Consider the following 15,303-nt stretch of genomic DNA (forward strand, 5'->3'; position numbering starts at 1 on the left):
GAGTAAAAATAGAGCTCATCTGTCCAGGGGCGTGGTCTCCCAGGCATGTTTCCCCAAGTCCTCTCGCTCTCATTCACTCACTCAACTTTCACAAAAGTCTTCCAGCTCTTGTCCTACTGATCTTTAGAGTTGGGACATGACCAAGCTGTGTTACTGAGCTGATGACAAGTTAGACTACTACAATCTCCCACCATGCGCACAGCCAGCTACTCGTGCAGTTAGTGAACTATCGGTCACTGTGTCTGGACATGCCCCAATTCTCAGCTGTCCCCAGGCCCGCATTAACACAGTGTGGTGCCCGTCGGGGACCACACTGGTAGTGGCCCCCTTCTTATGCTTTACACGTGGGGGAAAAAAGTGAAATTTACTACAGCAATAAAGTCATTTTATACAGCGAGGTCAAGTTTTGAAAAATGGTCTCGCTACAATGAAATGGCTACTATGGGGACTAACATCACACATGAATACAATTGGGCTCATTGAATCCACAAGTCTCCCAGTCATACCAAATGTATGCAATTCCAAGGCTGTTTAGGGACTCCAGTATGCGGAAATAACACATTTATAATGCATGCAAAAAACTACATGGGATTAGCATAAAGTGAAATTCAAATTGACCTGCACTCAGGAAAAACGTTGATTTATTGTATTTGTACATGACCATAGTTTTCTGTTTTCTCCATATCCTGCTATTGATGTGATCGCTGCGCTGCATACTTTTACAGGCCTAAGTCAAATTCCTCATTTGTATGATTACTCACTCTGGCTATTAAAATAAAGCTTGGGCGCTGAGGGTGTCCCCATCCCCATGTCCTCAGTGTCTACGGCCCAGGTGGGCCTTTCTGTGTGGAGTTTGCATGTTCTCCCTGTGCTTCCCTGATAGGAACCCCCCGCTAAAAACACAAAATAAATTAAATACAAATAAATCTTGAATCTTAGTACAGCCAGACATTTCGGCTAATGCGTCCTCGGTAGCTGCATGCAGTGTAATACACAATAGACCCTTTTTACAGGGGCCATTATGGAAGTTAGTCATAGTTAGTCATTAGTGGTTTGCTTGCACCTGTGTTTACCCTGCCTTTTCAACACAAAATGGCCCCCGTGCAAAGGGTCTATTGGGCTCAAGGCCTCTTTCTATCCCAGGCCCCGCCCATGTAAGTCTCACACCTGAACCTCATCACTCAATCATCAAGTAATACAGTCCAATCCTATTTAAAATACATATAAATTAAATACACACACAGCTTCCCTGTAGGGGTTCCCAACCTTTTTTGGCTTGTGACCCCACTTTGATGTCACAAAAATCTGGGACCCCAAACATTCAAATTCTGGTACAGCATTGGTAATATCAGTGATGTCATGTAGTATGCTGACTTTTTCCTAAGAATTCTGACTTTAATCTCAGAATTCTAACTTTATTTTCAGATTCTGACTTTATTCTCAGAATCCTGACTCAGAACTAAGAAATTAAAAAAAATCTCAGGTGGCCCTAATCCTCTTCGATAGTTTTTATTTGTTTGTTTGTTTGTTTGTTTGACATTTCAGGTGACCCTTATTTGAATTCCAGGCAACCCCGTGACCCCAAGGTTGGGAACCACTGCCCATCCCTGAACTAATTATATAAGTAAGTACATTCAACTACACAGGCAAAATACATAAACATTAGAGCCCGACTGAATCATACTGGGTTTTTAGGGCCAATACCAATATTAGGGAGTAAAACAAATCTGATATCGCTATATCTGCCGATATTCTTATATATTATATACACATTATATTACACAATTTTTTGCAATACCTCAAATATCAAACACTTGACAAAGATATGATTTGATGTGACTTGAGATATGTAATGTAGGCAGGATATTTTACAGTTTAACAATAAACTGTATTGTCCAAAATGACAGTGCACTGAAACGGTAAACTTCACTGGGAATTTAATAATTATAAATAACTAGCAGTACAAAATCACAAATAGAACAAATATATAACTTGAGTTAATATAAGAAAAAAGGATCAAATATGCACAACATACGTTCTCCTCTCGGTGGAGACTTCACCACTTTGATCCCCAAATCTCAGTGCACTTACCTCATGTTTACACATGTTGAAATGTCTGGCAATAGATGACATCTGATCATTATTCCTGATTCTTTTGGCTTAAGATTCAACAGGTCTTGCTGTGTGGTTCTTTTTGCTTTCTCGAAACAAGTCCAAGACCATTTGCTATATCCCCTATCCATGAACCGATAGCATAAAGTGGGCATGTCTGTAAAGGGGCGAGTCATGGTGGGTACCAATAGAAGCCATTCTCATTCAGATATTTTGAGGTGAAAGGTGAAGGGACCCCTTTGAAAAATGCCCATGCCAGTTTTTCCCTCGCCAAAATTTAGCTGAACGTTGGAGTGTTATTTAGCAGGCCCCTTGCCGACAAGCTAATGTAGCATGGCATGGTTGGTACCAATGGATACCTTAGGTCTTCTAGTTTCAGAGATACCAGTATCTTCACTTTAGCTTTAGAAAGGAGCCCACTACAGCCTCTGAAAGACAATCATCAGATGCCGCAGGCCCGTATGCGCAAATCATTTGGTGCCCCCCAGCAAGGCAATTGGCTGGTGGTGCCCCTGGCCTGGGCACATGGATAATCCCGCCCAGGCTGTCCCACTCTGTGCTTATCCACCTTATTTCTAGCTGCCATGATGCCTGATGGGTGCTTCTTCCGCTTCCGGTGTAATAGACTGTTTTACAGTCTATGGTTTTAACTTGACAAAAGAAAACGTCTATGAGGATTTTACAGCAGAGCCATTCTGCTCTACAGCCGTGTCGTTCGGGTGCTGGGATAACGTAATGCATTGTGGGTAGTCGGCTACTGTGGCTAATGCTAGCGGCTAGCGTAATAGTTACTTTACATGGCAGTAAAACGCCACTGAATGACCAAATTGATTTAACTTTTAACCATTTCGAGTAACACTGTTTCCATACCATTTCCATACCATTTCCATGTTGGTTAGTAGTTTATAACGTGACTATATTTATAACTTTTATAATGTACTCCAGTTTCCGGTTTATAATTTGGGTCTGCAGCCGAGTATAACAAAGGAAATGGCAAGCTGCAACAATAAGTCACGTTAAACCGGACCTTGTACCCACAATTATTTTTTTACAGTGGGGCATTCAAAAATATGGTGGATACCAAGTTTTATTTCAAAGCAAGCTAGACGCCCGCAGTTTGACAGGATGGCACCTACTTCACAAAATAATACGTTGTATAGCAGGCATGTCCAAAGCCCGGCCCTTTGACCGATCTTAAGTGGCCCTTGGCTTGTCTCTCAGAATATACTATATGTGGCCCTCCACACAGTATTGGTTAATCAAGCAAGTTCATTTAGCATTTTTTCCATTCACTTAATGATGACAGCACTATCATACAGTTTGTAGACAAGCACCAAGTAGGAACAACACAGGCAGAACTAGTGTTTTAAGATGGTAAACAAAAGTACAATTGTATTGTAGGCTATCTGATTTAAATTTAAATGTTTATAACCCATATGATGCGAGAAGCAGCTGGCCGGACCCCCGGTAATTTCACATTATCTAATCTGGCCCCCATTCAAAAAAGTTTGGACACCCCTGTTGTATAGTCTTAGGGGTGTTGTAAAGTAAAAGAGAAAGGGAAATGTCATTGTGAGCTCAGTGAATTACCCACTGGTACATTGTATGTATGCCTGTAACAAGTGATAACAAAATAAAGTGTACAAATTGGCAGATTTTTCTCTGAAGCAGCTTAAGGAAGAAATATGACACAATAATACTACACACACCATGGAATGTCTTTTGCTCTTAATTGATACTTTCCCAATACGTTTTACTCGGTTATTGTGTGTATTGGAAACGCTTGACCATGGACACCCTTGTTTTCTTCCCACAGCAGTACTGGATGTGATCTCTTGTAAAACTTGTAGTTTTACAAGAAACAAGAAACAAACTTGTCGTTTGTAGTTTTTTTTTAAAGTTTGTAGTATTAAGGAGAGGCTAGGGAGTACTACAGCTGTGTATGTGTAAAGACATAGAGCTCAACAGTCACGTGACACCTCGGTTCCGGAAGAGTATAGAGCGCAACAGTGACTGCCCACTTTTTCTCAGATCGACATCTTTGATTGGTGGAGCTCGCTGTATGGTCACCTGTGATTGGTGACCTACATTCATTTTCTCTCTCTGACTAGGCTACTACGGATGTACTGTAGGCTACATCTTGCTGAGTAAAGGGCTAAAACCTTCACTGACTGACTCTGAAAGCATATTATCAAAACTATTACGAGTCACGCTGCATTCAACGCCGGCACCCATTTTGAAATCCATTACCTGGTTCATTAACATGAATGCATGGAAATACGTCTATCTATGATAATGTTATATGGAGCTAATTGCATAATGGCGCCATTCAAGACCACTGGTCCTGCCCACTGTCACTCAAGAGTGCTCTCCAAATGGCTGAAACGCTCAATCATCCGCTAATCTGATTGGCCAGAAATGCCAGAATTGATTATGGGATGAGTAGCCTAGTGTTTTCACTAGTAGGTCATGGGTCAATTTAGAACTGATGTCACTTTCCAAAAGCGGGTATGGCCAATCATAAAAAGGCGCCGAACTTCCAAACAGATTCACATAACGCCACAAAACTTTGTAGAAACGTTGGTGGAGCGGAGGTATGCACTCTACCGAGTGTCCTCTAGTTGTGTCAAGTTTAGTGAACTTCTGCAGAACTGCAAGTGTTTGGAGAAAAAAATCAACGGGAAGAACTGGCAGTGCATCAAGTGATGACTGGAAATTACAGTATAGATGGACCTAGATTTGTCCACTGCCTTTAGTAAAACAGATTTAGCAGAGGATATTATTATCTTAATAAAATAAAATACTCAACACCAACTGATTTACAATGAATTACAATTGCAGTCTGTGGTTCATTGATCGTATTGTGTTTCAGTGAGTTCATCAGAGCCCTCCACTCCACCATTCATCTGTATGTCAAAATAGAACCAATAAAAGTATCAAAGAAAGTAGTCATGGAACACATGTCCTGAAGAATCTGCACAGATCAGCTGGGATTCATTTTTAGTTCAATATATACTTTACAAAGTTGGGCAGTATTAATACATGTCAAACATACTCTAAGAACTGAAGTGGGTTTCTTTGTATTGTCATCGTAAGAACTGAAGTGGGTTCTTTGTATTGTCATCGTACTGTACCATTCAATCTGTTTCAAACTTGAAATGGCAATTTATTCGATATACGATTTTATATAGGTTCTAAAAATTACTTTGAAGATAAGCAACACTGAGAAGTATTATATATTTTTATAATGTCATTAAGAAGTTAATATTCATCAGAAATGGCACCTGCCACAGTTGATTTTATTTTTTGCATCTATATAAATTTGGCCATTTGATATCAGCATCAGCACCTTGGAAAGCGCTGCTAGAGATGGAAAGCAAATCACTCCTGTGGTCTTGCTCTTGCCTTTATTTCCAGGTAAATCCCCATATTATACTACATCTGTATCGTCACATATTATACTACATCTGTATCGTCCACAATCAATAAGTTGATAATATGCCTCAAAAATATTCATCAAACCAGATCTTACATTCTATAGATCCTGACCCATTTTTAGTTTTGGCTGAACCAATGGGAAATACTGAATTAAAAGCTACAAAAGCTGTTAAATTTTGAATGTTCATATTTATTATTCCTCCGCGCCGGTGATATCCGTGGCCAGAGGCATTACATTTTCGGGTTGTCCGTCCGTCCGTCCGTCCCATTGTCGTGAATGCGATATTTCAGGAACGCCTTGAGGGAAGTTCTTCAAATTTGGCTCAAACATCCACTTGGACTCAAAGATGGACCGATTACATTTTGGTGGTCAAAGGTCAAGGGGACTGTGACCTCACGTCCGTCCCACGAGAATGGGACGGACGTCACATCCATACGTAGCCTCCGCCGCCGGCGAAGTGGTTATTTCTAGTTTTTTGCATGTTTTGCCAAATAATCAGGTAAATTCCTCCGGTTTCAGATTCCAGACTGTTACCCCACAAGAATAGGCCTCAGGACAGGTAATGCAGAATAATTTCATAGTCCACTATGATTATAAGACCTGCTGTGTATCAAGTTCAGTTCATAACTTCACTGCTGCTCAGAATGGGTTTTCTAAAAAACACCTACCCAAATGGAACCCACTTTTCCAGTGAGTTCTGCCTGGTCCCCATTTAACCATAAGAGGAGGAGCTGCTCTCGTTGTTTAAAAATATCACCTTGTAAATGAGCTTACTGGGCCTGGAGCCCCTCTGAAGTGGGCTAGTGTGACGCTTGGCTTTCTGTCTTTTCAGAGACACCGATCAGCTGCACATCTCTTCCTATACAGGCAACTTGTCAAGTCAGTAACAAAAACAATTTTTTTCCTGAGGGACGTTGAAAAGAAACTCATACGCAGAGAAAAAAGTCTTGAAGCAGCTCCTTGGCCTTCTAAAAATAGCCCTGTCCCCTTCTAAAGGTCTACACCCACCGCTCAGAGGCAGCAGCTCTCCTTTCCGTTTGCCCTAAGAAAGTTAAAGAGGGCCCAGCGCATCATCTGATCTGCATGTGACATCACAGGCCCGGGATAAATAAGAGGGGCCTTGACCATGGCTCAGGACCACTCTCTCCTGGGACTCCAGCTTCTCCTCTCCTTTCTGTCGGCTCTCCCGTCAACTCCACTCCAAAATGGTGTGTACAAAAATCAGCGTCTTGGACCTTTTTGGACCTTCTAAGATTCTTGTTTTTTTGTATCTTTATGGCATGTGTTTGGATACCTCCTCCCCCCCAAAAAACCCTGCAATTGTGGCGGTCAACAAGTTAGAGGATAAATCGAAGCCGGCATTTTTTTCTCTATTTTTTTAATCATTGCTGTGAAAAGCATCTCTTCACAAATCGGGGCTTAAGTTCATTTCTATGAAGATTCCAAGGTTGAATTGTTGTATTGGACCCAGGACCACCACCTTGGAATATATCCACATTTCTATCCTTAACATCTGTGTAGGCTTATATGTAAATGCATGGAATCGATCTACTATGACTTCGATTCATCTTCCAACACATGTATTTAGTGCAATAAGGTACGAGGCTAAGGTGGACTTTATATTATGTGCGTTTGTGGTGTTTTCATCCACGGCAATCAATTCATTTTTCCTAATTCCATTGTGTTTTGTGTTTGAATGTGTTGTATGCGTGTTTGCCTGTGTGTGTGTGTGTGTGTGTCTGTGTGTTGGGTGGTGCATTTCTGTGTGTGTGTGTGTGTGTGTGTGTGTGTGTGTGTGTGTGTGTGCGTGTGTGTGTGTGCGTGTGCGTGTGCGTGCGTGTGTGTCTTGTGACAGGCAGAAGAAGCAGCTCCCGCAGCTCCCGCAGACTTCACAGCAGACCAGCTTGAGGGTAAGTGAAGAAACAGAAGCAGTCATCCCCGTCCCTTTCTCTCACCAACACACCTAGTTGACAGTTGAAAAAGGTGTTCCTCAGTGACATTTACCTGTCCCTCCCGGAAATTGCCATTTTGCGATCACAATAATTAATGCAAATTCAACCAATCTGCACTTTTTCTAAATTCCTGTGATTTCTCAGCAAAAAAAACAACAGCAAAACGGGTTCCTCAACTTGCAATTTTTACCAGTTCCCGCAATTTTACAGCAACAAAATACCATAAAACTTTGCAAATTGCATTGCAATTTTTGAGAAAAGCTGTTGAAAATCAAACATTTTTGATCGCAACAATCACACACACAAAAACACAGAAATCCCGGAGTGACTGATTTACTTGCATCGTGATCGGCAAGAGACAATATGTCCTTAGAGCCCCTGAAATAGCTGGACATTCGTCCACAGACCCCTTAGTTGAAATGAACTGCCATCCGAGCTGCTTGAGGGTTGAAATGGGATGAGAAAGGTCCAGAGGGGGGTCGACGCCATTCCTCAGACTCATCCAGTTGTCGAGGAGGATTTGCGTCCTGTCTATTCTAAGCTGGCCTTGTCTTGCACGGCACGGTGGCCCTTAAACTGTGGAGGTGTTAATCCTCCAGCTCAAGGTTTAAGATGCAGGCCCAGTGGCATCTCCTTACACAAGGCATCCAAACTTTGTGACCCCCTCCCCCCAGTGCCGCACCACCAACCCTTTGTTCTCCGCTGACAGACATGTCCTTTAGAAACTTGTCGAGATTTGTGATCACGATGACCTTTTGGTGCTTATTTTAAAAAAAAATAGTCAATACCCCCCCCCCCCCATTTCTTTTATTTTGGAATAGCATGCATAATGCTATTTTTTGCATGTATGGTCCAGTACTTTGTACATTATTCATAAGCTCATATGGGAGTGGCAGGAATATACCCAGCTTGAAATTTCACATTTACGCTTCTCACAGTGGCAGGAAAAAAAACTCATAATTACAGACTATTTACGCTATAGCGAGCCAAAGTCACTTCCTGCTTCAGCATGCACACCAAGAGATTTCATCTGCCATTTATTTTCCCATAGACATTTCGTAAAATGCTTATAAAAATTGTTTTACTTAGTCAAACCAGACGATTCAGCTATATTTAGAAACAGACCATAGAACATTTCACTCAGACCAAAACGTAAAAAAAAAAAAAAAATGCAGATGAAATATCTTGGTGCGCATGCTGAAGCAGGAAGTGACATTGGCTTTGGCTCTTTATTTTAATTACGCCTATCATTATTATTATTAGCAGTTTTTACATAGGCTCTCAATTTGGCAATTCTCTGATGCCAAAAAAAGAGAAACCGCCGCTTTAGCACTCTCCAGTGCGTTTGCGCTGAAGGTCTGAAGCAGCGGGTCGGGTGCCAGCAGTATGCACGAGGAGGTGTTGATTACGCCGCAGTCAGCATTCTTATGTTTAACTCTAGCAGGGCAGCGGGGCCATGCCTCTACATGGCCTGGGTTACTTTCTCAGGGTGTATCAGTTGCCCCCCGCGTTGCAGTAAATGCCTCCCAAATGCATGTGGAGGAAGGGGGGTGGGGCAGTGGGGGAGCAGATACAGCTGTTGCCACTGTTCAGAAATCACATAAGAGCAATAATCTGTGGACGGATCGCTTTCAGCTGGCTTCCTGGTGGGATTCATAGAAATAGCTAACCCTTGTTCGGGCCCCGCTTGCTACCTTTCTGTGCTGTGCTCGGAGACAGCTGTCACTCCCAATTATCTGGGGACAATGAGGGAAGTACGCGGCTCTCGCACTGTCTTTGATCCTCTGACACAGCGTGACACTGTGTACCTTAAGACCCCCCTCCTGAAGAGAAGGTGTAGAAAACACTAGGGGACAGATCTAGCAGGAACCAAAAAGACAACATAGCTAGAATTGTTCTCATATCAGTCATGAAAAAAGGACCGTTTCATTTTCATGTCCAATAGAAGTGTCAAATCATCTTTTAACATATTCCATTTGGAGAATGTAGTTTTCCAAAGCATCTTACAATATCATGAGCCCATACTTTGTGTGTGTGTGTGTGTGTGTGTGTGTGTGTGTGTGTGTGTGTGTGTGTGTGTGTGTGTGTGTGTGTGTGTGTGTGTGTGTGTGTGTGTGTGTGTGTGTGTGTGTGTGTGCGCGTGCGCGTGTGTAGCGGCACCACAAATCATATATTTTACTCTCTTGAAACGTTCATCAATCGTCACTGTTTTTGTTGCGTTTTCAGGATTAGGAATTCTTATTTTTTGTGTCTGTACTTTGTAACTCAGAGCACTCTCTCGTCTCTCCGCTTCTTTCCAGACTTCAAGGAGGCTTTCGGTCTCTTCGACAGAGTTGGTGACAGCCAGGTGGCCTTCAGCCAGGTGGCCGACATCATGCGCGCTCTGGGCCAGAACCCCACCAACAAGGACGTCAAGGCGATCCTGGGCAACCCATCCGCTGATGGTGAGAGCCCAGCGCATGCAGAAAACATCTTCAATGTACATCTAAATACTCTCTGTTGTACATCTGAATACCTTGGATCTACTGTGGCTCCGTATGTCATTTTTTTGCCCTGAACCTGTCATTTATTTTCATCAACAGACATGGCCAACAAGAGGCTCAACTTCGAGGCTTTCCTGCCCATGCTGAAGACAGTCGATGCCAACCCCAAGGGCACCTACGACGACTACGTTGAGGGTCTGCGCGTCTTCGACAAGGAGGGCAACGGCACAGTCATGGGCGCTGAGCTGCGCATCGTGCTGTCCACCCTGGGTGAGGCTCAAGTGTCCTGCGGGGGCCAAATATAGTGGCAAACATGTGGCAACATGCGTGTGTGTGTGAAATGGAGAGCACGCTGACATGGCTCCTTGTACGTCTACAGGAGAGAAGATGACCGAGCCAGAGATTGAGGCCCTTATGGCCGGACAGGAGGACGAGAACGGCAGTGTGCACTATGAGGGTAAGCTTTCACTTCCCTATAAGGACGCTTCCTATTGGCTACAGCTGTGTACGACAGACCTATCCATTTTGTTTGTGTCTTTTCATTCATGTATGCAAAAAAAAGGGGACCCAAAAGGCTATATATATTTGGTGGGGGTAAATAATCAGAAATGTCTCATTTTATACTTTAAGTCTGTAAAACTATTAGCATTTTTGCCAGCTAATGACTTAAGTTACTTACCGGTACTATCCTTAAAAGTGATAATCCTAGAAACTGTTGTTTCAATTTTATGCTAGCACATCAATCATGTTATAAGAATAGGTGTTGACATATTAATTTCCTGCAAAGGATCAATGCATTTATCTATCGTTTATCTAGTTCTTTTTTAGTTCTTTTTTTAAACCCTCTATTGCATAGCATTGTCAACTGACAACAATTAATTTCTCTCAATTGTACTAAAAGGCAGTAATATAAAACCTGTGTATTACTGTTTGGTTGTGAAAAGGGGGTCTTTGACTTTGTAGGGATGTTTTTAAAATCAAGGAAATCCTGTTTGCACTCCTTTTTCCATAGACTGGTAAAAAAAATCTGTGAACCTCCAGGGCACATTTGCTGCAGCAAATCCCAAAAAAGAAGTGCATTCTGGGCCAAAAATAGAAAGAGTTGGTGTGCAAGGAATTTCCATGCAGTTGCCATATGGCAACACTATGCAATAGATGCCTTTCAGTATGCTGTATGTACCACACACTGACGTATTAAGATGTTAGACATGCAGTTTGACTTGCTAACATCTTCTATACCATCTGCTTTGTCCCTCTGCAGCTTTCGTCAAGCACATCATGTCTGTGTAAGAGGCCGGCAGCAGAAGTGCTGAGGATGCTGTAGTTTGTCTACAGACGTCCGACAGTGTCAAGGACATCCACACTGTTTCAAAGACCAACCTAGGAAAGACAAAGGACTATGTACAAGGGATGTTGAAGCCAACCCATCTTGTTGTGTATTTTGTTTATTTTCCATTTCGCCTTCAATCCTCCTCTCTCCCTCTCGCACTGGACATCGACACCTCTCGGTTGTAGACTCCCCCCACCTGGCCTCTCCCCCCACCACCGGGGCGTGTCTTCACCCGCCACATGGGGTGAGGAACGGGGGAGGAAGGGCTGACCGCTCATCAAGTGAGGGTTGATCCCTCCCATCCCACCCACCACCTCATCCAGTCACCGACTGGCCCAGCAACGCCAAAGGCGCTGGAGGATGGCCGTGGATTGGCCGCCAAACTTATCCCTCCCCCCATCCCTGAAAAGTTTTATTTATTTTCACTCTGTTCATTTCAGAATAAACTTTTCCAAAGGTACATCCCATCTGGTTTGATCCTTGGTCTTTCATTGTCCTCATATAATATGATAAAGCAAAAGTACACAGTAGCACAGATGAAATGTAGGTGTGCACAGTTAAATTGGACAGAAGCACAGATTTTTTTTTTAATTGTGTCATGGTGAAAGATGAAACCACTGGTGCCATAAAAGTGATGAACTTAACAGATTCTCCTTTGTTTTAAGAGCCAGAAGACATACTGTGACACTTGTGCTCTGCAGTTTAACTAGCACTTACTAAATCTGACTTGCTATCTGAAAATGTTTGTTCGTTTCTATAATTAGCCATTCTACTGCACACAGGCAACTGGTGTTTAGCATAACATGTGTCCAGAGTGACTTACACTGTCATGGGTGCCTACATTTTTAGCATTGGTGGCCCCAGTATAGAAATACAACCCCTAACCCTGGCAGCAGGGTGGAGTTATACTTGCTTTTAACCCTTTGCATCATTTAGAAATGAGCCTGCTAAAGCCTCTGACAGATAGTAATGTCGGCCGCAGACCGCGGCATCCTCAAGGAGTAGACCTTTTTTTTTCATGGACACATCTGTGACCTACATGTACTCAAAACGGCCCTGCGCCCCACCAGTTGAGAATCACTGTTCTAGAATCCAGGTTAATATGTTGTCAAGGCCACTTGATGTGTTAGTGAGATTTGGGTGTCTGCACATTCCAGGCTCATAGTTCTGTGAGCAACACGCAAGATGTTACTTGAGTTTAATCTTATAATGGTGAAGCAGATTCAGTTTTGGTCGAAAGTTACTGTGCATATCGGAATGTTGCCTATGCTAGGTAGGCCTACTTCCATTTCCTCAACAGGACCAGTTAGGTAGGGTGCAACATCTAGAAATAGTGTTGATTTCTGCCCTAGAATGCTGCAAAAGTGTAAACATATCAGTGGAATTTGCACATGGTCATTAGTTTGTTAATGAAAAAGACTTGCCAAGATGCAAATGTGACAGTGTATGATTTTTTTAAATATGAGACTGCTTTTTGTTTCAGAATTTAAAACATTGCTGTAACATACAGCTCATTAAAAAGCCCAAACCTCTCATTGACCATGATGAAGCTCCCAGACCTTAACTGTACATCGTCATGACATCATGACATTTTTATTTTATTTTATTTTATTCCCTTTTTCCCATAAGATTATAACTCATGTTGTAACATTTTCTCTAACACATACACAGCTTCACAGTGTATACTGCTTGGACTTAAACGGATCATTATTATATTGTGTGACATATGTGACATACAGTATCTTGTAAGAGGAATTGTTTGGAAAAGGATCGTTTTTCCGGAAGTTTTTTCTGAAGTTGCAAGGAATGGACTGGGAACTACAGTAGTTTTTTTGAGAGACACTTTTTGTTTAATAATACACTAATCTTGTTCCACTATAATGCGGGTAGGACTACTTCTGTAGATCTAACCTGGGTCAGATGCATCTGGCCCCACTTCAAAGATAGTACAGTGGGGAGAGCATGCACTCCTGTGGGGTAATGAGGAAGTGAATGGTCTATCAGCGTATAGGCTACTGTACTTCACATCAAAAGGCCTGGGTCACATGATCAGTGGATAACCCGCTTGCTAAACCACTAAAATTGAATAATAAATAATAATAAGAAGAAGACACTGGCTTGAATCACTGGGAAATTATAATATTAAACAAATTAGATTCCATTGAAAGTGATGGATCTCCATTCACACAATTACAATGTTGTAGGGGAAAATATGTATTTGCTCATTAGTATATTTTGTATTGCCAATTTGCTACTAAATTGCACAGCTGCTCCAGTTATTATGTAGGCCTATCTGTGTATTCATTCATCCATTTGCTTACACCTCAATTCAATTAGAATCAAAATGTTTCTTTGTATTTTATTCACTCTTACCACTAAGGCCACTTCATCAGGTTGAAAAGAGGTTCAACCATCAGTGTTTGGTCTTCTTCCTGTGGATGTCAAATGGCACAGTGACTGGTTCATTTGCAGACTGTCTGCTTAACATGAGGGTTTTGCAGGCATGTCACTTGAAATGATTTTTTGGTACATGGTTCCTTGGTTCCTGGTTTTTGTATGATAGGTCTTTAATAAAATGTATAAGAAAAAAAAAGTTTAATCAAACCAATGAATCAAACCAATTTTAATGAGTCCTGGGTGAGCTGTGATGATCAGATTCTACCAGGGGGAGGCAGTGTGTCATCTTGTATTGAAAGCACAAGAAGAAGAGATGTAGCTCCGCCCACCTCCAGCAAAGAGCATGGAAGGAAAGAGACGACATTCCGGCCATTTTTGGAAACAGAATGCACCTCGCAGTGGTCAGCTGCGGTAGCGCTGGCCCATGGCTGGCCCCTATAATCAGCCTCTCTAAACAGTAACTCAACGGGAGTTGAACCTCGGGTCCTTTTCATTAGGTATTTACTGTATCTTGAAAAAACTAAACAAAGAAAACGAAAAATTTTGCTTAGTTTCCACAATATGGTTGTTGTTTTACATCCCTGCACTACACCACTTCAATCAAGATTTGCAGTACGCCCGGAAAAGATGTGAATCCCCAAAGTTTAGAGTGTTCTCCCGTTGAGTTACTGTTTAGAGAGGCTGATTATAGGGGCCAGCGCTACCGCAGCTGACCACTGCGAGCCTGTGCGAGGTTCTTTTGGCGCTGTCACGCTTCCAAAAATAAAAAATGGCGGAGGCTGCTGGGCGCTGATGTTGCAATGGGGCAATATGGAGCTGTCATTTCTTTCCATAAAAGTTCTTTGATACTGCGGCAGGCGATACTTTTTTTCGGATGATTGCGAAGGCTATGCGAAGGCATAAATAACCCGCCCCTCTCTGCCTCTGATTGGCCTAGCGTCAAACTTCCATCCAAACCAAACACATTCGCTTGGCTATCCTGCATTACATCTCTTTCTACAGTCTGTGGTCAGACTGTCAGACAGGGAATTCAGCTCATTGTAACACAAGAAATAGCCTATCTAGTTATAGTAATAATGCTTGGAAGTACCCTAATTCCCCCCCGCAGCATCGTGACGTTGTGAATGAAAGTATAGGCTCGTTTATGACTTCTGGCTCGTCTGGGAAGCAGGCGAGAGCTAACCAGGCGAGAGCTAGTCTGGGCACCACCTTCCACCCCGCTTTTTGTCATGGGGCGTAAACCACGGAACCAGAATGAACAACGGGAAGGCAGTGCGCCAAAAAACATCTGTGTTGCTGTTAGCTTGATGTCTCTTCCCTCGATTAATTGTCTGATGCAAAGCTTCTGTATAGACCAGAACTGCACATCCAAAGCGTCAAGGCCGCGCCCCTTTTTGGGGGATAGAAAGAATGAATAGCGTTGTTGTGATGGTATTTTTGCCGTGTTTTTAGCTAGCATAGACAAAATACCAATTCATTAATTTCGGGTTCAAGTGTTTTTTTGGTTTGATAAACATGTCTACTAATTATTTTGCGACCTTGCCCGAACCTGAACGGTCGAGATATATGAATAAATTAAGGTTGACTGGA

At 42.4% G+C, this 15,303-nt stretch overlaps 1 protein-coding gene across 1 annotated transcript; it reads left to right on the plus strand.

Moving 5' to 3' along the window:
- Positions 1-6,698: 6,698 nt before the first annotated feature.
- mylz3 (myosin, light polypeptide 3, skeletal muscle) lies at positions 6,699-11,776 on the plus strand. Its single transcript, XM_083634226.1, has 6 exons — positions 6,699-6,759; positions 7,407-7,461; positions 9,804-9,947; positions 10,086-10,256; positions 10,366-10,443; positions 11,248-11,776. Exons 1-6 carry the CDS (start codon positions 6,757-6,759, stop codon positions 11,274-11,276), a joined length of 480 nt encoding a protein of 159 aa, XP_083490352.1. The 5' UTR covers positions 6,699-6,756; the 3' UTR covers positions 11,277-11,776.
- Positions 11,777-15,303: the final 3,527 nt, after the last annotated feature.

The sequence above is a fragment of the Poromitra crassiceps genome (assembly GCF_964638095.1).
Source record: "Poromitra crassiceps genome assembly, chromosome: 3".
Lineage (NCBI taxonomy): Eukaryota > Metazoa > Chordata > Actinopteri > Beryciformes > Melamphaidae > Poromitra > Poromitra crassiceps.